General features: G+C 48.0%; 2 protein-coding genes across 2 annotated transcripts in view; both read right to left on the bottom strand.

Annotated features, from left to right (window-relative positions):
* LOC309382534 (uncharacterized protein) overlaps positions 1-8,079 on the bottom strand; it is a gene marked incomplete at its 5' end in the record, with an annotated part of 16,011 nt that extends 7,932 nt beyond the window's left edge. Inside the window, 3 exons of the mRNA XM_081934153.1 lie at positions 105-222; positions 691-1,118; positions 8,019-8,079. Of these exons, the coding sequence (XP_081790279.1) occupies positions 105-222; positions 691-1,118; positions 8,019-8,079 (607 nt within the window). The remainder of the gene's footprint in view (positions 1-104; positions 223-690; positions 1,119-8,018) is intronic.
* LOC309384810 (putative zinc finger protein 75C) lies at positions 7,999-21,064 on the bottom strand. Its single transcript, XM_081938605.1, has 6 exons — positions 21,017-21,064; positions 16,791-17,354; positions 16,486-16,600; positions 15,863-15,945; positions 15,280-15,406; positions 7,999-10,161 (listed from the first exon to the last, which is right to left on the bottom strand). Exons 2-6 carry the CDS (start codon positions 17,184-17,186, stop codon positions 9,494-9,496), a joined length of 1,389 nt encoding a protein of 462 aa, XP_081794731.1. The 5' UTR covers positions 17,187-17,354; positions 21,017-21,064; the 3' UTR covers positions 7,999-9,493.

Below are 21,064 nucleotides of genomic sequence, written 5' to 3'. Positions count from 1 at the left end.
CATGTAGAGTTATTGCATAAAGTGGAAGAAGTATCTCCCTGGCGTTGCCGTGAAACGAAAAATAAAAGCTGGGGTTTTTCTTCAGAGGAAATGTTCCTTTTTACCTGATAAGATCTCTCCACTTTGAGTCTCCTGAAAGATCCCACCCAAAACCAGCTCTCCTGGGGGACTGGAGAATTCATTGCTTCTTGTCACCTCCTCAAAGGATTCCTCTCCCTGCAACTGTCGACAAAAGTAAAAAGCCAATGTGAGGGGTGGGGGGGACTCACTCGCCATCTGCAATTCCGAAGCCCGCCAAGACCAGAAGGGGAAAAGGAGAAGACACATTTCCTCCTAAGGCCCAGGAAGGTGTTGTCCATTTGATATTGTTTTCCCTCAAATGTGTTTGAACAGTAGTAGAATATTAATGAATATTGTGTAGGGAATATTAGCAAATATTTGGATTGCTAGTTAGGCTGTTGGTTTGAGCTCCAACTCGGCAAATTGGTCGCAATACGTTTCGTCACCATTTGAGGAGACATCGTCAATGCGGTTTGAATTGTGCTCGCCGAACACAATTCAAAACTCCGACGATGTCTCCTCAAATGGTGACGAAACGTATTGCGACCAAATTGCCGAGCTCGGAGCTCAAACCAACAGCCTAATTGTTTTCCCTTGTGGCTACCCTTCAACCCAACATGTAGATCTCACCTGAGGCACTTCCTGCTGCTTCTCTTCTGCCTGGCTCAAGAGGAAGCCTTCTGCCAGGGCCACCGCCTGGGAACTGGTCTCGGCTCCACACTCCCGCACCCAGCTCTCCATCTCTGCAGGCAGGACAGCCAGGAACTGCTCCAGGAGCACCAGGTCCAGCATCTGAGCCTTCGTGTGCCTTTCGGGCTTCAGCCATTGGTGGCAAAGTCGGTGGAGTCTGCTGCAAAGCTCTCGTGGCCCCTGGGCCTCCCGGTACCCAGAGTCCCTGATGCGCTGGACATCCCAATTAAGGGCACCTTCTTCTTCTTCCAGGATCTTCGTCCTGGTCCCTCCCCAGAATCCCCTGGAGTTTCCTGCGAGGATGCTGTGGAAGCTGTCTGCAACTTCAGTTGTGCTCATTTTCCGATGCCGACACTCCTCGGACGCACCTGCGAAAGGGAGCCAAAAGTTTCCCGGATCCCTAAAGCTATTTGAATTCATTGGAGCAAAGCAGCATGGGTGAGCCCAGGCAGCAGAAGTTCTTCTGGAGGAGAGCCTGACAAAACCCAGGTGCTTCCTAATTCTAAGGTGGAACACAAGTCAGACTTCAAGGCCAAGAGGGAAGACGCTTCCCTATCTCTTGGTGAGCAGCAACTTTCCTCCCTCACTTGGAGAGCATCTCCCCAAGGGCAGTCGTTGAGCCAAACCCGTTTTTTCAGAACGAGCTGGGGTTGTGGGGGGAGAATCCCCAGCTGGGTCAGCCAGCCTAGCAGAAGAAGCTTCTTGGCTTCAAAAGGAAAAACAAGAAAATCCAGTTGCCTCGTGAAAAAAAACGCACCTTTGGGACAACCACGACCTGGGTGACTGAGAATCTCTACGGACTTTTAGCTATACAATTTGGGACGAAGACCCTTGGAATAGTGTGGGAGGAGGAACGGATTTCCCCGGGGGGGGGGGGAGGAATTGCAGACTACAGAAACCATTTGCACTACTCAGGGGACCCAAGTGCTTCAAGGACCCTCCAAAAGGATGCCGACGACCAGCTGTCTGCAAGGAATATCAATCCTTCCATTCCCCACTATCCTGTCAGAACTGAAGAAGCTTCTTAGATGAGAAGGGAAACATCTTCAAAAGGAAAAAAACAACCAAGAAAGTCCAGTTGCCTCCCGAAAAAAACCACCTTTGGGAGAAGCTTCTTGGATGAGAAGCGAAACGTCTTCAAAGAAAAACCAGACAGTCCAGTTTCCACTGGGGGGGCGGGGGCGGGGAGTGGAGCGCCTTTGGACCAATCTGGGTCTTGGGCTTTGCCCGCACAAGCACCGCACTGCAATACCACGGGTGACCGCTGGAGCGAAAGAAACCGCCGGGAATCCAAGCGATCGCCTATAAATCCCAATTTAAGCGGATCCGCGGCGCCCTCTGGTGGGCGGGCAGAGTAGCGCAGCCCCGATCCGTGCCCTTCTGCAACGCGGCGCCCCCGGGCCTTCCTATCGCGGGGGGGGGGGGCTGGGCGCTTCTTGCGAGCCGGTGCAGCAATTTGCGGGGCGGCGTCACCTCCCCGGGCGATGTCAAAGCGCTCTGCCCAGCTGTTAGGGGTGGCGGGGGGGGGGGGGTTGCGCGCACGCCCGGCTCTGCAAACCCACCCTGCCAGCGGTTGGAAACGCCGACCAGACTTCCCCAGACAGGAATGGGAGGGGATCCTTCGCGGGCCACGTGACCCTTCCCTAGGCTTGCAGGCGGGGATTGCAGCCCATCGCCTTTAACTCTTTCCCCCCCCACAAATTGGGGGTGGGGGATGCCCGCTTGGGTAATCGAACCTGTGACCGGCTCTGCAATCTTCCTGGAGCTGGGAGATGCAGCTGGGATCGTGCCCTTAGGAGCATCTGGGGGGCTTCTTTTCTAGCTCTCCCCGACCACCACCCCCTTCTCCTAAATGCCACTTCCTTCCAAATGCTGGGCGAATCAAGAGGGGTTTTCTTTTTGCTAGGGGGGCTGAGGTGCCAAGGGAAAGGGAGGCTGCCTGGGAAAATGTCGAAAAATGGGAGGGGGGGCTTTTTAAAGGCTCCGGAGTAAGCAGCTCTCGCCTACGCTTTGTAAAACCTTAGTAGTTAGGCCACACCTGGAATACTGCAACCAATGCAATACAATGCAATAGCAGACTTGGAAGGGACCTTGGAGGTCTTCTAGTCACCTGAGGGTAGAACAAGAAGCAATGGGTGGAAACTAACCAAGGAGAGAAGCAACTTAGAACTGAGGAGAAATCTCCTGACAGTGAGGACAATTAATCAGTGGAACAGAAGTTGCCTCCAGAAGTTGTGAATGCCCCAACACTGGAAGTCTTTAAGAAGATGTTGGATAGCCATCTGTCTGGAACGGTATAGGGTTTCCTGCCTAGGCAGGGGGTTGGACTAGAAGACCTCCAAGGTCCCTTCCAACTCTGCTATTGTATTGTGTTGTGTGTTGTGTTGTGTTGTGTTGTATTGTATTGTATTGTATAGTCCAACCCCCTGCCTAGGCAGGAAACCCTATACCATTTCAGACAAATGGCTATCCAACATCTTCTTAAAGACTTCCAGTTTGGGTCATCACATTTATTCTATTTATTTATTCCTTTAGTTTGTCAAACATGTACGAGGTAAGTACATAATGTACTTATAATTGTACAGGTAGAAGTATAAACATGGATGTGAACGCAGGAAATGGGTACGAATAATTGGGGACAGTAGGACAGGGATGGTAGGCACGCTGGTGCGCTTATGCATGCCCCCTTTACGGACCTCTTAGGAGCGGGGTGAGGTCCACGCTAGACCGTTTAAAGTTAAAGTTACCGGTGGTTTGAGGATGTAACCACAGAGTCGGGTAGAGCATTCCAGGCGTCGACCACTCTGTTGCTAAAGTCGTATTTTCTGCAATCGAGTTTGGAGTGGTTTACCTTGAGTTTGTATTGATTGTTTGCCCGTGTGTTATTGCGGTTGAAGCTGAAGAAGTCATTGACAGGTAGGACAATTTTGCGTACTACGATTGAGGTTAGATCTCAATTGGCGTAGTTCTAGATTGTCCAAGCCCAAAATCTCAAGCCTGGTGGCATCAGGGATTCTATTGTGAGCAAAAAGGACGTTGAGGGAAAAGTGCAAAGAAGAGCAGCTAAGGTGATCAGAGGCCTGGAGACTAAAGCATGCAATGGACGGTTGCAGGAACTGGCCATGGGCAGTCTAGAGAAAAGAAGGACCAAGGGGGACATGATAGCAGTTGTCCACTATTTGAGGAGCTGCAACAAAGAAGGGAGGGAGCATCACACATTTTCTAAAGCACTCAAAGGCAGGACAAGAAACAATGGATTGAAAGTCTGTAGGGATTCTCAATCGTCCAAAGGTGCTTTTTCAGGAGGCAACTGGACATTTGTTTTTTCTTGTGAAGAGGTTTCACTTCTCATCCAAGAAGCTTCTTCAGCTCTGACAGGATAGTGGGGAATGGAAGGATGAAATTCCTTGCAGACAGCTGGTCATTTGCATCCTTTTAGAGGGTCTTTGAAGCACTTGGAGGTTTATTTGTGCCCTCAGGGCCACCTGAGTTGGTGCTCCTGGTAGTGTAGTGCTGTAGTAGAGTAGTGCTCCAGACTACAAGAACCAGGAGCACCACACAAGTGGCCCTGAGGACACAGATAAACCTCCCAAGTGCTTCAACGACCCTTAAAGGATGCAAATGACCAGCTGTCGGCAAGGAATATCAATCCTTCCATTCCCCATTATCCTGTCAAGAGCTGAAGAAGCTTCTTGGATGAGAAGCGAAACCTCTTCACAAGAAAAAACAAATGTCCAGTTGCCTCCTGAAAAAGCACCTTGGGGACAATGAGTGGAAACGAATCCATTGTCCCAAATATCTCAGGGGCTGCCCCAAAGAAAAGGAAGTCAAGCTATTCCCGAAAGCACCCGAGGGGAGGACAAGAAGCAATGGGTGGAAACTAATCAAGGAGAGAAGCAACCTAGAACTAAGGAGGAATTTCCTGACAGTTAGAACAATTAATCAGTGGAGCAACTTGAAGTTGTGAATTCTCCAACACTGGAAGTTTTTAAGAAGAGATTGGATAACCCTTTGTCTGAAGTGGTGTAGGTTTTTCTGTCTAAGCAGGGGGTTGGACTGGAAGACCTCCAAGGTCCCTTCCAACTCTGGTATTCTATTCTATTCTAATCAAGGAGAGAAGCAATCTGGAATTAAGGAGAACTGTCTAGCAAGTGAGGACAATAAACCAGTGGAACAGCTTGCCACCAGAAGTTGTGGGCGCTCCGTCACTGGAGGATTTTAAGAAGAGACTGGATAGTCATGTGTCTGAAATGGTATAAGATCTCCTGCTTGAGCATGGGGGTGGACTAGAAGACCTCCAAGGTCCCTTCCAGATCTATTCTGATTCCAATTCCCCTGTATTGTGCCTCTATTTCGGCAGCTGTTGGCAATTTATCCAGTGCACGCGCCGGCTCCTTCTGATAGCGGGGCTGCCCATTCTCCTGGGTTTTTTTTTTTTGCATGGGTAGCCCCCTAGTGGTTATTGTCTGCAATCCCTGCTGGCTCTGCCAGGGATCTCCAGCGCCTCCTCAGCTGCCTGTTGGAAGTGCTAGTGGGGGAGGGAAGATGCGGAGAGACCGTTCTCCGGGCTGCAAAAAAAAAAAAAAACACCACCAGGTGAGACCTAAGCGGTGGCAAACGATGCCCAACCATTGATGCTTTGCTCTCCCTCTGGATATTCGCCACCTGGAAATAGTGCGAGGGGAAGAGCAGCAGAAATAGGCTGCCGTCATCGCTGATGCTTGATGAAAGTGGCAAAAAGCATCATGCTTTATTAAAAGTCAAGCTTGGTTGCCAGGGAAACAACAGCCACGTCTTAGCGGCCAGAGAAGTAGCGTTCAGGATCTTCTCCATTTAGTTCTTTCCTGGTGGTCTCCCATCTACAGGACTTTCCCCCCCCCACCCCCAGGTCTGGTGACCTCTGAAGTACAAAAGGGTTGGTATTGGGGGGGGGGGCAGCAATTTAGAACAGTGTTTCCTCATTAACCTCATTATCCTGGGTTGCGTGGATTCCCAGTTCCTGGAATTCCCTAGCCAGCATACCATAGTAGTGCCTGTCTGCCTCCCATCCCCCCCCCCCCAATTGACCCATGCCATCCTGGGGTTCCAAGAGCAGCCAGGATTACAGGCATTTCCACTGCTAAGCCATGCGCTCATTTGACATCATGCTTTAAATCCTGCATTGCTTAGCAATGGAAATTCCAATTTGGGGAACCAATTTATTCCCTTATGTATTTAGGAGGAGACTTACTCACGTGCAGAGAGCAATCAAGATGATTAGAGGCTAAAACATACGATGAATGGTTGCAGGAACTGGGCATGTCTACTTTAATGAAAAGAAGGACTAGGGGAGACATGAGAGCAGTCTTACAATACAATACAATACAATACAATAGTAGAGTTGGAAGGGACCTTGGAGGTCTTCTAGTCCAACCCCCTCCCTAGGCAGGGAACCTTATACCGTTCCAGACAAATGGCTATCCAACATCTTCTTAAAGACTTCCAGTGTTGGGGCATTCACAACCTTTGGAGGCAACTTCTGTTCCACTGATTAATTGTTCTCACTGTCAGGAAATTTCTCCTCAGTTCTAAGTTGCTTCTCTCTTTGATTAGTTTCCACCCATTGCTTCTTGTTCTACCCTCAGGTGCCTTGGAGAATAGTTTGACTCCCTCTTCTTTGTGGAAACCCCTGAGATATTGGAAGACTGCTATCATGTCTCCCCTAGTCCTTCTTTCTATTAAACTAGACATACCCAGTTCCTGCAACCGTTCCTCATATGTTTTAGTCTTCCAATATTTGAGGGGCTGCAACAGAGAGGAAAGGGTCAAGCTGTTTTCCAAAGCACCTGAAGGCCACACAAGGAATAATGGATGGAAACTGAGCAAGGAGAGATTTAACCTGGAAATCAGGAGACATTTTCTGACAGTGAAAGCAATCAACCAATGGAACAGAAGTTGCCGTCAGAAGTTGTGGGAGCTTCATCACTGGGAGCTTTCAAGAAGAGATTGGACTGCCATTTGTCAGAAGTGGTACAGTGGGAAACACTTGGATTGGGGGGGGGGGGGTTGGACTGGATGACCTACAAGGTCCCTTCTAATCTCTTAATTCTAACAGAGGGCATGGATAATGGGGAAGCTTCTGATGGTCCCAAAGATGCTTTTTTTTTTTTAAAAAAAGGCAACTTTTCAAGGTAGGTGCCTTTTTCATTTCTGAACAGAAGAAGCTTCTGGGAGGAGAAGTGAAACGTCTTCAAAGAAAAATCAGAAAGTCCAGTTGCCTCTTGAAAAAGCACCTTTGGGACATTTATACTAGAGGTTATCAAACTTTTTCAATTGGCATTTCATTATTTAATTCCAGGATTTCTTAATCAAGAGGCAGAGCGATGAGTCCCCCAGATCATAAACAGGCTCTAAGGAGAGTGTCTTAAAATAAGCCCTAATGCCTTCCCATCCTTTCTACTCTACCTTAGAAAATGTCCTAGGGCTGCCTTAGTGTACTATTTTGGGTTGTTTTGTCTCTCATGGAATCCCATACTTTACTTTTTTTTACTTTTAGGTTACTTTTAGGATAAAAACGACCTCATCCGATTTTGTGTTACCTGAAAATTTATACAATATACAATAGTAGAGTTGGAAGGGACCTTGGAGGTCTTCTAGTCCAACCCCTTGCCTAGGCAGGAAACCCTATACCGTTCCAGACAAATGGCTATCCAACATCTTCTTAAAGACTTCCAGTGTTGGGGCATTCACAACTTCTGGAGGCAACTTCTGTTCCACTGATTCATTGTTCTAACTGTCAGGAAGTTTCTCCTCAGTTCTAAGTTGCTTCTCTCCTTGATTAGTTTCCACCCATTGCTTCTTGTTCTGTCCTCAGGTGCCTTGGAGAATAGCTTGACTCCCTCTTCTTTGTGGCAACCCCTGAGATATCGGAACACTGCTATCATGTCTCCCCTAGTCCTTCTTTCTCTTAAGCTAGACATACCTAGTTCCTGCAACCGTTCTTCATACGTTTTAGCCTCCAGTCCCCTAATCCTCTTTCTTGCTCTTCTCTGCACTCTTTCTGGAGTCTCCACATCTTTTCTACATCGTGGCAACCAAAACTGGATGCAGTATTCCAAGTGTGGCCTTACCAAGGCCTTATAAAGTGGTATTAACACTTCACGTGATCTTGATTCTATCCCTCTGTTGATAGAGGGATTGATCAACAATCCCTCTGAATATTTGGTTGAATTAACATTGAAATTATTAAACAAAACCCCAGGTCCACATTGTAATATCCCATTTATTACCTTCCTCCAGTTCCATGAAGAGTAACATTTGAGCATGTTCCGAGTAAAAGTTTTGAGTCATTACGTGTCCACTTAATTGTCATGCCATTCCAACCACACTAAATTAAATTACTACTCAGAATGTCTCTGGCTACTCTGTCAGAAACCAAGTTATATTACATCTAAAGCAGTCCCACAGTCTATTAAAGAAGTTACCCAATCCAAAAACGAGGGAAACATTCGTTTCTGACAAGTCTAGAAAACCTCTAATAACCTCATTTTTCAGAGTGCTCACAGATCAATCTTTTACCGTCGTTCTACAATCTTCAAAGCACCAATGTGAAGATCTATAGTTTTTAATCACTCGGATATGCTGTTAGTTTTGTTTTTTCCCATGCCTGTATTTTCTTCTTTTACTAATTTTTTTTCCTCCACACACTTAAATCACTAGGAGCATCTTCTATATCATCCAACTGTGGATGTGCGTGGACAATTTCAATTCAGCCAAGTTGCAGTTTCTCCCTGCACAGCTTTAATTGCACAGTTGTTGGGTTGGTTTTTTTTAAACAACTCTGCCAGAAATCACTTCATGGTCTTCTAGATGCTTATTGCTCGATTTTTTACTTTTCCCAGATATCTTAAGACAGATTTGTTTTCAGCTCCTGGAATCCTCTCCTTCCCTCTTTGGAAAGCAGGAAAAATATTCTGGTCCCCTTAGCGGGGGGGGGGGGAATGGGTGTGGAGCCATCTTGCAACTGTTGAAAGGACTATGTTGTAGACTGGAGATAGATGATGTCAATTTTTCATCCCTCTCCATTCTACAACACAGTCCTTTCAACAGTTCCAGGAAGGCTCCACACCCACTTGCTCCACTCAGGTGACCCTGAGGACACAGACAAACCTCCAGGTGGCCTCAAGGACTCTCTAAAAAGGATGCAAATGACCAACTGTCTGCAAGGAGTATAAATCCTTCCATTCCCCACCATCCAGTCAGAGCTGAAGAAGCTTCTTGGATGAGAAGTGAAACGTCTTCAAAAAAAACCCCAGCCCAGTTGCCTCTTGAAAAAGCACCTTGGAGACAATCGTGACCTAGATGATTGAGAATCTCTGTAGACACGCAGGAAGAGGATGGTGTCAACATTGTCATCATGTGACATATTGCAACTTCCCCCCCCCCTTTGCTAAAATGGGGGTGGGCATGGCCGCTGCATGACGCATCCAGCCTGCGGGATGTGAGTTTGACACACCTGCCCTAGACAGAATGTCAAACTTAGTTGATCCCGCCCATTTTTTTGTAATTCGGCTTTACCGCACCCCAATTATTGGTCTCCACCAGAAAAAAAGTTACTGGGGTTATCTGCGAGGTTGGTAGATGTATTGTAAAAAGATTGATTTGACTGATGGGTTTTCCAAACTCCATGCATTCAAGCCACTTCTTCTCCTTTATAGACCCTTTTATGGGAAAGAAAGGAACGGCAGACTGGAATTTTTTTTTATCACCACTTGATGCATATATACGGCATCTCTCTTTTATGCCTCTTTTTATGAAGCGTAAAGGAGCTGCTCTGACTGAAGCACTTTCCACACTCCGTGCATTTGTACGGTTTCTCCCCTGTGTGGATCCTCTTGTGCGACGTCAGAGCCCCGTTTTCGCTGAAGCTCTTCCCGCACTCCGTGCATTTGTATGGTTTTTCTCCAGTGTGGATCCTTTTGTGAGACGTCAGGTGCGTACTGGTATTGAAGCTCTTCCCGCACTCCACACACTTGTAGGGTTTCTCCCCCGTGTGGATCCTCCTGTGTGCAGCGAAGCTACTGCTCTGACTGAAGCTCTTCCCGCATTCTATGCATTCGTAAGGTTTTTCCCCCGTGTGGATCCTTTTGTGTGCGATGAGATGACTGCTTTCACTGAATCGCTTGCTGCACTCCGGGCACTCATACGGTTTCTCTCCGGTGTGGATCCTTTTATGCGCCGAGAAGCTACTGCTCCGACTGAAGCTCTTCCCGCAGTCCAGGCATGTATACGGCTTCTCCCCCGTATGGATTCTTTTGTGGGAAGTGAGATTGCTACTCTTACTGAAGATCTTCCCACAATCCAAGCATTTATACGGCTTGCCTCCTGTGGTTGTCCGTTTCCGTGGAGTACGGGGAAAAGTCCTCCGAGTTCCTTCGGGAAAAAAGAACAAGTGTACCAATGAAATAAAGGAGTGAGAATTTGCCGATGAGAAAAGAACAGAACTTAAAGGCAAAGGGAGAACATATAAAAGTCGACACAGGCATGCTTCCTTTTATTGCACTTTGCAGATATTGTGGGTCTTTTTAACCAATTGGAGGCTTGCCGCAAGCCTGTGTTGAGCGAGTCATTTTTCTATCAGCACTTGCTCTCTTTGTGTCCCTGTGTCACGTTTTGGTACTGCGTGCAATATTTCAAACTTTTTCATTTATTATTCATCAGATTCGCCTTTTTAGCAATAAAATATTTTTAATGAAGGCACGTACTGAGTGGTGCGGTGGCCTAGCGGTGGAGCTCTCGCCTCACAATCAGGAAGCTGTGAGTTCAATCCTAGGTAGAGGCTGATATTTCTCTCTCTGGGCACAGTGAGAATATATCTTCTGCAAGACTCCACAAGGGCAACAAGAAAGGCATCCGGCCAGTAAACAGCTCCATTCAGTTACCCCGACTCCACCCCACAAGGGATTACGGGGTCATTAAATGATGGGGGGGAGAAAATTAGGGCATGTACTGTACATCGTTTGTTTAGACCAGGGGTGTCCAAACTTGGGAACTTTAAGACTTGTGGACTTCAACTCCCAGAATTCCCCAGCCAGCCATGCTGGCTGGGGAATTCTGGGAGTTGAAGTCCACAAGTCTTAAAGTTCCCAAGTTTGGACACCCCTGGTTTAGACATATTGCATACATAATGCAGGTAGTCCCAGTGGCGTAGCGTGGGTTGTCAGCACCCGGGGCAAGGCAAGTAATTTGCGCCCCCTAACCCGTGGCAACCCACGCTACGCCACTGGACTCAGGACATGAAGGGAGCTCTGAAGCAGCCGTCCTCCTTAGCAAAGCTCGCAGCGCCCTCTATAGGCCCGAAGCAGAATCATTTTCTTCCCTCGGTTCTGGGAAAATAGGAAAAGGAAAGCCGCCCGAGGTCTTCACTTGCTCTAATTTAAACACATCACGTTATTAACGTCCCTCGCCCTGCCCAGCAGTCTTCAAGAGACCCAGATCTGCAGAAGAAAACTTTGGCCCTCTTTCGTGCTCTCGACCCCGGGGAAGACCTGCTCGCGTCTCTTTTGTATTAAACGTGGGAAGCGTTCCTCGGCTTCATTCAATTCAAATTCAGCCTTGAAATACATGCAAGTCAACAGCAGAGAGCTGCGAGTGCGAGCGCCCCCCCCGATGTTGCGCCCGGTGCGGCTGGCCCCCCCTGCACCCCCCACGCTACGCCACTGGGTAGTCCTCAACTTACGACCATTCATTTAACAGCAATTCTAAGTTACAACGGTGCTGAAAAAAAGTGACTCATGACTGGCCCTTGCACTTACAATCATCACAACATCCCTGCAGTCACCTTATTACAGTCAAGGCGATCGGCAATCGCCATATGTTTACAATGGTTACAGCATCCCACGGTTACGTGATTGCCATATATCAGTGATGGCGAACCTTTTTCGCCTCGGGTGCCAAAAGCACATACGTGCGCACTATCACACGAACTCGAGTGCCGACCCACATAATGTAATGTCCCCGCTCACCTGTGTGGACCGTGCATTTTTGCGCAAGGCTTCCTCGCCACTCCCTGCTCTGGCTGTTCCCCTTGGCTAACACCCAGTGAGGGGAGAAGTTGCTCTGCCACTAACGGGCAGAGATTGGGGTGGGGGTGGGGGGATGCTCAAGTGTGCTCCTGTGTCAAAAAAACCTTCCCTTATCATTCTCCTGTGTAAAGATTGGGCCCTTTTTACAATGGCAGGTGTGAGTCCAGTTGTTAAATTCTCCCCTTCTATTAAAGAGGATCCTGGGCACTACAGTCAATAGACAAATGAGGAAGGGAGCTGCTGGCACAGGGAAAAGAAAAGCAGCAAGAAAAGAAGAAAAAGCAGCTTTTTCCCCTCAAGGTGGCTGCTCTGCTCCCCCCCCCCCCCCTCCCCCGTGCTAGCACAGAGGATCCTGCCTGGTCCCTGCAATCCAAAGGGAAATGAGGAAGAGACCAATCTGCATGAGGGAAAGACAAGTAGCAAGGAAATAAGGAAAAGCAGCTTTTTCCCCCTCAAGGTGGCTCCTCTGTTGCCCTTTTCTCCATTTCAGCACCACTCCATGGAGCCTGCCCCACCCCCCATCGCCCAGGTCCTCGCTTCTCCCAAGCATTTCTTTGCCTATTTAATTTCCCCTCCGTAGCATTTTTCCATCGTGTTTCTTGCCGTTTTGGACAGGAAAACAAAGTTTGTGGGACTAAAAAAAACTCCTTTCAATCAATCAATTCCAACTTTGCGAGATCTCTTCCCCCTCCCCAAGTTGTAATTGACTGAAGTTTTTTTTAGTCCCACAAACTTTGTTTCTCTGCACACGATGGCAAGAAACGCGATGGAGCTGGAAATCAGGTAGGCAAAGAAATGTTTGGGAGAAGCGAGGACCTGGGCGATGGTGGGTGGGGCAACCTCGATGCCCTAGCACTGAAATGGAGAAAAGGGCAACAGCAGCCACGTTGAATGAAAGAAGCCTCTTTTCTTCTTTCCTTACTAGCAGGGGGGAGGGGGGAACACAGCAGGCAGCACGGGGGAAAGAAGCCTTTTTCCTTGCCGCTTGTCTCCCCCGTGCTGGCAGCTCTCTCAGCGATCGGCAGGATCCTTTTTAGTAGCAGGGGGGAGGGGGGAACACAGCAGGCAGCACGGGGGAAAGAAGCCTTTTTCCTTGCCGCTTGTCTTTCCCCGTGCTGGCAGCTCTCTCAGCGATCGGGCAGGATCCTTTTTAGTAGCAGGGGGGAGGGGGGAACACAGCAGGCAGCACGGGGGGGGGGGGGGGGAAGACAAGCGGCAAGAAAAGAGGCTTCTTTCACTCGTGCTGGCAGCTCTCTCCCTGTGGATTCAAGCGATCGGGCAGGATCCTTTTTAGTAGCAGGGGGGAGGGGGAACACAGCAGGCAGCACGGGGGAAAGACAAGCGGCAAGAAAAGAGGCTTCTTTCACTCGTGCTGGCAGCTCTCCCTGTGGATTCAAGCGATCGGGCAGGATCCTTTTTAGTAGCAGGGGGGAGGGGGGAACACAGCAGGCAGCACGGGGGAAAGACAAGCGGCAAGAAAAGAGGCTTCTTTCACTCGTGCTGGCAGCTCTCCCTGTGGATTCAAGCGATCGGGCAGGATCCTTTTTAGTAGCGGGGGAGGGGGGAACACAGCAGGCAGCACGGGGGAAAGACAAGCGGCAAGAAAAGAGGCTTCTTTCACTCGTGCTGGCAGCTCTCTCCCTGTGGATTCAAGTGATCGGGCAGGATCCTTTTTAGTAGCAGGGGGGAGGGGGAAACAGAGCAGCCAGCAGGAGTGAAAGAAGCCTCTTTCCTTGCCGCTTGTCTTCCGGCAGCTCTCTTTGCATTGGGCTGTTTTTCGCCCTTTGGAGGCTTCAGGGAATCCTCCGGAGATTAAAAAAAAAACTATCGAAAATCAGCTGGCCAGCGGGCGCATGCGCACTGGAGCTGACAGGGCAATGCCTCGCGTGCCCTCAGAAATGGCTCCGCGTGCCGCCTGTGGCACGCGTGCCATAGGTTCGCCATCACGGCCATATATGAACTTCCCAGGAGCTTCCGAAAAGCAGTCAACGAGGGAAGCCAGATTCACCTAACGTCCACAAGTGATTTGTTTAACGACCACAGCAAAGAAGGTAATAAATTCAAGCACAATTCATTTAACTTAAGCAACAGAAGTTCCATTCCCAATTGTCACCATAAATTGAGGGCTACCTGTAGTGTACATGACGTAAAAGCGTAACTTTTGTGAGCACTGGGAAACAAAAACAAATTCCCGTCACTCGTTTAATTGTGATACTTGCCTTATTGTGGTAGTTGGAACTGAACCAGCCAATATCTCTGAGGTATGCTTGCATTTTCTATTCCAATCTCTAATCTCTGTTCTGTAATGGGTATCCCAGACCAGAGAAAACTTCCTGTACCACCTTAGACCCATTCCTTCTCTTAATTCTCTTCAACAGATGTTTAAAAGGCTAGAGTTTTTAATACACTTACAATTTATGAAGAGCAAATTTAGAAGGAAAATTAGGAAAATGAGATATGTAATACAATACAATACAATAGGTCTTCTAGTCCAACCCCCTGCCTAGGCAGGAAACCCTATACCGTTTCAGACAAATAGCTATCCAACATCTTCTTAAAGACTTCCAGTGTTGGGGCATTCACAACTTCTGGAGGCAAGCTGTTCCAATAATTAATTGTTCTAACTGTCATGAAGTTTCTCCTCAGTTCTAAGTTGCTTCTCTCCTTGATTAGTTTCCACCCATTGCTTCTTGTTCTACCCTCAGGTGCTTTGGAGAATAGCTTGACTCCCTCTTCTTTGTGGCAACCTCTGAGATATTGGAACAATGCTATCATGTCTCCCCTAGTCCTTCTTTCTCTTAAGCTAGACATACCCAGTTCCTGCAACCGTTCTTCATCTGTTTTAGTCTCCAGTCCCCCTAATCATCTTTGTTGAGAATGTACAGAATAAAACACTTTAGAGGTTTGTATTTTGAAACAAAATAGACAGCATGTGAAACTTTTCATTCTTCCTTCTCCTTATATAGATGGGAGACTAACCATAATTTGGGCTCCTGCTTTCTGTTTGTATCATCCAAGCCCTAAAATTCATAGCATCAACTCTGAAGTTGGCCTGACTGAGGCCATCTTTGGGGGTTCAGTGTTGCCACGATGGAGCTGAGGGATAGGAAGGGGGGGAATAGAGATAGCTGGGGTTTCATAGCCAAAACAAAATACTTTCTCCTGGGAACCAAGGACATTCCCACAGGTGGCTGAAGAAAGGAGGAGTGAAATTACCAAGCAACTGGATGACATCTTGATTTTAATTAGATTTCTAATCTAATTAGATTTCTTGGACCAGGTGATTGATTATTTGGGGAAGGGCTGAAACTTTTAATTAGGTAAAAACCGCAGGAACTTTTAGAGTCGGTTTTGATCAGTCCGTGCCAATAAAACTGTTCTTTAAGGAATCTACCTGCCTCAGAGTTCTGTTTGCCATGGGTATAATTACTTGGAACCCTGACACATAGTGAAGAAGGGCTCTTACCCAGCGAGGCCACATTCCTGGAGTTTTCCAGCATGACTTCTCCATGAAGAGCCTTTTGCTGAGGATCCAGATGAGCCCATTCCTCCTCAGAGAAATCCACAGCCACCTCCTCGAAGGACACGAGACCCTGAAACAGGAAACCTATACTCCCAATTAACAGAAAAAGGTCTGTTTGTTCACAAACCCTGAAAAAATGGACCTTTGAAATGAATTAAACAAGGCAACATTTTTGGAAGGATAACGAACCGCAGACTTATTATCAACTTGATTGTTTCCCGCGGGAATTTCAGGACCATATGATGAAAGTAACCTCCGTTTTCTTCTAGATCCACTGACAGATGGGTTCTGGACACTCCACCCGTCACTGGTTCCTGTCCTTCCTGGTGTTTGCAGGCAGGGGGCGGGGAGGTCCTTCCTGTCTGACGTATCAGCGCTATGCCACCAGTCCCCAAGGTCAACACAACACCCTCATGATCTCTCTGGCTGCCGTCAACAGGCGCACAAAACACAATCCACTTTCAGCTTCTCCCTGGTTTCCTGGGGAATGTGTTCTTGGTCGGAGCCATAAGAATTAAGCTGCTACCTGAGCTGGTGATCCAGCTGCTCTCTCAGCGCCAGCAGAAAAAGGAGATGCCCCTGCAAAGACCAGCGACATCATTCTGTTCCCTACGAGGGAGACAAAAATGGCGGAAGCAAAACTAGTAAAATGTGGGGAGATACCGACCCAAGAGGACCCACCAAAGAAGGGAGAACTAGAGACTCCCTGGGAAACTTTAGGTGGCTTGGAAGGGAATCTCTCCTGTCAACTGTGAAGCTGGCCTGACCGAAGCCATTTTGAAGCTTCAGTGTTCCCACACTGGCACTGAGGTATACGGAGCAGAGAACAGAAACAGCTGGGGTTTTGTAGCCAAAACAAAATACTTTCTCCTGGGAACCAAGGACATTCCCACAGGTGGCCGGAGAGGGGACGAGTGAAGTTACTAGGCAATTGGGTGGCACCTTGATTGGACCGTGTGATTGATTGTTTGGGAAAGGGGAAAAAAACATACGTTTAATTAGGTGAAAGCTGCGGGAACATCCAGAATTGGTTTTCACCAGACTGTCCCAATATGATATATCCAATAAAACTATTCTTTGAGGAATCTAACTGCCTCAGAGTTCTGTTTGCTATGGGTGTATTACTTGGACCCCGACACCCTCCCTTACCTCGAGAGGTATCCCAATTTTCATCTTTCTGGGAGGTGGCCGTGGGAAGCAGCTCCTGAATGGGATTGGACGCGTCTTTCCTGCTCATGGGATGTTCTGTGATCATCTCCAGGATCTGTTAACTCCCGGCAGAAAAATGGGGAGGAATGAAGGGAACAACACACAAAGAAAGAACATTTCCCTCTCTGCCCACAACCTTCCAACCTTTAAGCCCAAGAAACTATCGTTGTTAAACATTTAAGAATTCAAACATTGTTTATCTTTCCTAATATCCCTTCAGAAGTCTTAGAATAAGATTCTCTCACCTGCAGTTCTCCTTGCTCCTTCTGCTCCTCCGCCTGGCTCAGGAGGAATCCTTCGGCCAGGGCGACCGCCTGGGAGCTAGTCTCTGCCCCACACTCCCGCACCCAGCTCTCCAACTCTGAAGGCAGGATAGCCAGGAACTGCTCCAGAAGTACCAGATCCAGCATCTGGGCCTTGGTGCGTCTTTCTGGCTGCAGCCACCGACGACAAAGACGATGGAGACGGCTGCAAAGTTCTCGTGGTCCTTTGGCTTCCTGGTAGTGGACATTCCTGAAGCTCCAGCGCTGGATCTCTGAGGTGATGGCTTCCTCCTTCAGGATCTTTTGCCCTGTTCGTGCCCAGGTTCTCCGACGGCTCCTTTTTCCAGCTTTCTCAGCTGCTCGGTGTTTTGACTCCATTTCTTTTTTGTTCTTCAACGCAAGTCCAAGTGGGGGCCAAGAGATCTCGTGGATCCATATAATTCTTTTCAATCATAAAGGAGGATTCATGAGGATAAGTCTCACCAAACTTTTGAGCCCTCTCTGTTTCTTAAGAGTCCTTTTGATCGTCGGGCGAGAGGACTCCAGCTTAGATATCCAAGGAGGAAGAGAAAAAAAAACAGGCCAAAATATTTATGTTCCTTTGATCGCTGAGAAAATATTATACAGTCCTCCTTATCACACTGCTTTGTCCTTGGCAGATTGTTATCTTATTGTCTCACCCCTTGTATCCTTTCAAGCTGAATAATTCTAAACTCCTCCCCAGGCACACTTAACTAACCCGCAGATTTTGCTCTCACACCTGCTAACTTTCCCTTTGTAGAGAGGAATAGCGGCAGATACAGAGGTGGTATTTAGCCGGTTTGGACTAGTTTGCCCGAACCGGTAGGGGAAATCACAGGAGGGCACGCATTCCCCCCAACCCAGTTCTATGCCGTCCGATTTAAGCATTTTGAGGCCAGGCACTTGCGTGGAAGATGCGCGTGTGAGCAAAGCGCACGCACGGAAGGCCGGCCGGATGCACGGAACGGGTGCGTGTTCCCACGAAACGAGAAAGCGTGTGTGCAGCAAACTGGGGATAAAAAAATGTGAAACCCACCGCTGAGCAGATCGATCCGGGTATCACACGAAGAGGCCACCTTGGGCACAAATTAAATTAAATTGCATTACGCTTTCACATAAAATACATTGCTTCAACTTCACCCTCAAAACAAGTTATATAGAGAATTGCACATCAGAACAACTAGACAATTTGACACAAGATCAGTTTCCCCCCCCTCGTGCCATCACTCTGCTAAACAACTAATTCCCACAACACTGTCAAACTATTTACGAAGACTGTATTACTATTATTCTTCTCATTCTTCCTATTACCTATGTCCTTTCTATTTAATGGCTATAACCTTGTTGCTTGTATCTTTACGATTTAGATTGTTTTCGTTTCCTAGTATGATTTTGCTTATTGACTATCTCTAAGTGTTGTATCTTATGATTCATGATGGATGTATTTATGATGACTATGGTCATGATTTATCACTTATATCTTTTATGTACACTGAGAGCTTATGCACCGAAGACAAATTCCTTGTGTGTCCAATCACACTTGGCCAATAAAGAATTCTATTCTAAAAAAATTCTACTGCATTCAGTTCTGGTCGCCACGATGTAGAAAAGATGTGGAGACTCTAGAAAGAGTGCAGAGAAGAGCAACAAAGATGATTAGGGGACTGGAGACTAAAACATATGAAGAACGGTTGCAGGAACTGGGTATGTCTAGCTTAAGAGAAAGAAGGACTAGGGGAGACATGATAGCATTGTTCCAATATCTCAGGGGTTGCCACAAAGAAGAGGGAGTCAATCTATTCTCCAAGGCACCTGAGGGCAGAACAAGAAGCAATGGGTGGAAACTAATCAAGGAGAGAAGCAACTTAGAACTGAGGAGAAATTTCCTGACAGTTAGAACAATTAATCAGTGGAACAGAAGTTGCCTCCAGAGGTTGTGAATGCCCCAACACTGGAAGTCTTTAAGAAGATGTTGGATAGCCATCTGTCTGATGTGGTATAGGGTTTCCTGCCTAGGCAGGGGGTTGGACTAGAAGACCTCCAAGGTCCCTTCTAACTCTACTATTGTATTGTATTGCATTGTATAAAAGTCTGTAGAGATTCTCAGTCATCCAGGTCATGGTTGTCCCAAAGGTTTTTTTTTTTTTTCTGGAGGCAACTAGAGCTTCTTGTTTCTTCTTTTGAAGACCTTTCGCTTCTCATCCAAGAAGCTTCTTCAACTCTGACAGGACAGTGGGGAATAGAAGGATTTATTCATCTATTTATCAGAGCTGAAGAAGCTTCTTGGCTGAGAAGCAAAATGTCTTCAAAAGAAAAAAACAAGAAAGTCCAGTTGCTTCCAGAAAAAGCACCTTTGGGACACATATTTTCACATTTCTCCAATAACACCCTCTGCCCAGTGGTGAAATTCATTTTTTTTTTTACTACCAGTTCTGTGGGCGTGGCCTGGCGGGCGTGGCAGGAGAAGGATACTGCAAAATCTCCATTCCCTCCCCACTCCTGGGGGAAGGATATTGTAAGCTCTCCACTCCCACCCTACTCAGGGGCCAGCCAGAGGTGGTATTTGCCGGTTCTCCGAACTACTCAAAATTTCCTCTACCGGTCGGAATCTGCTGAATTTCATCCTTGCCTCCCACCATCTCTGCCTTTCTCTTCTTTTTCTCTTTCTTTTTTTCCCTTGGATTCTGATCGCTATAGCAAGCTGTAACTTTTTTTTTTTTTTCTCCTGGGTGTTCCTGGTTCTTTTTTCTGCTTTTATTTTAGTCTTTGCTATACCTAACGCGGATCCCATTTATGAGGGTCATAAATGCTAGGACTAGTACTGATGATGTTACTTAGTTTGAGTAATGAAACATCTGCCAGAAAAGAAGCTCGGAGAGCACCAAGGACCTTTCACCCACAGATGTTCTCCTTTATGGATCCCACTTGTCCTCTAAATCTCCAAACCACCTACAAGCCAACATACCGGTCCCACAGGAACCAAATCACAAGTCGCACCCTGTGTTGTCACGCCCATTTGGGCAGCACACACATCAGTGCAAAGTAACAAGTGTGGTTTCAGTACCCCCTTTCCCTCCCTCCCATCATCTCTTGCCCTCCCTCATTTGGGGGGAGGGAAGGGTCTTCTACAGAGGTGCAGCTCAGTTCCAAGGGCAGGAGAATAATTCTCAGGGGAGGGGGTTCTTGCCAACATTGCCAACATTGGAGGCTCAGTATTGGACCCACCCTTCCCAGAAGCTTAAAATGACACCATTAGCAGAGGGCAGAAGGTCCCTTTCCCAGTTTTTTGGGTAGAAATGCTGGGAAGCGATCCTGGTTTATGCAAAATGTGAACATGCTTCTTTCGGCTTCCCGGCAAAGTCCTTTCTCCCAACTCTTTTCTCTTTTCCACTTCAAGTTTGAAAAGCGAACGAGCCACTCGCCTTCCTCACCCTCTTCGAGCCACTCGCCTTCCTCACCCTCTTCGAGCCACTCGCCTTCCTCACCCTCTTCGAGCCACTCGCCTTCCTCACCCTCTTCCTGCGAGTCTACGGAGATTCTCAGCCATCCAGGTCATGGTTGTCCCAAAGGTGCTTCCCCCCCACCCCCCAAGAGGCAACTGGGCTGTGTTTTCTTTGAAGACGTTTCGCTTCTCATCCAAGACGCTTCTTCAGCTCTCCACCATCCAGTCAGAACTGAAGTAGCATCTTGGATGAGAAGCGAAACGTCTTCAAAGAAAAAAACAAGAATGTCCAGTTGACTCTAGCACCCTTGGGACATCCGCTTTCTCAATTCTTAATAGCTAGGGAAGGGGGGGAAGCACCACGAGGTGATCCTCCCCATGGGAACAAAGGCAGGGAGCAACCGGTTTATCTTCCTCTTCCACCCCCCCCCCCAAAGCATGCACAGCCAAGAGCGGGATTGGGGGTGGGTGTCTCCCCCTCCTTCCCAGCCTCCGGGATTTGGAGTTCGGCAATTCATTTTGGGGGACCCCAGGTCTTTCCCTCTTGCTACCGGAGTGTTTGGAGGGGGGGGGAGACCCGGACCTTCCCCCTTTCCTTGCAAGGACTGGCCGGGGAGGTTCTGCCTAGGGCTGGAAGCGGGAGTTGCCCTCCTCTCCCCTCCCCCCCCGGGGGGAGGTTCTGTGTCGCGGGATCCCCTCCTGCCAACCTCCCCCTCCCCATCTCGATTCCCAGGGCGCAACTCACAGCCGGTCCAAGCCCTCCAGCTGGACTCGGGGCGGAGTATGCGCAGTG

Source organism: Natrix helvetica (genome assembly GCF_964273705.1).
Source record: "Natrix helvetica genome assembly, chromosome: 1".
Classification (NCBI taxonomy): domain Eukaryota; kingdom Metazoa; phylum Chordata; class Lepidosauria; order Squamata; family Natricidae; genus Natrix; species Natrix helvetica.
Note: the sequence above shows the minus strand (reverse complement) of the source record. Positions and strands in the feature narration are given on the sequence as shown.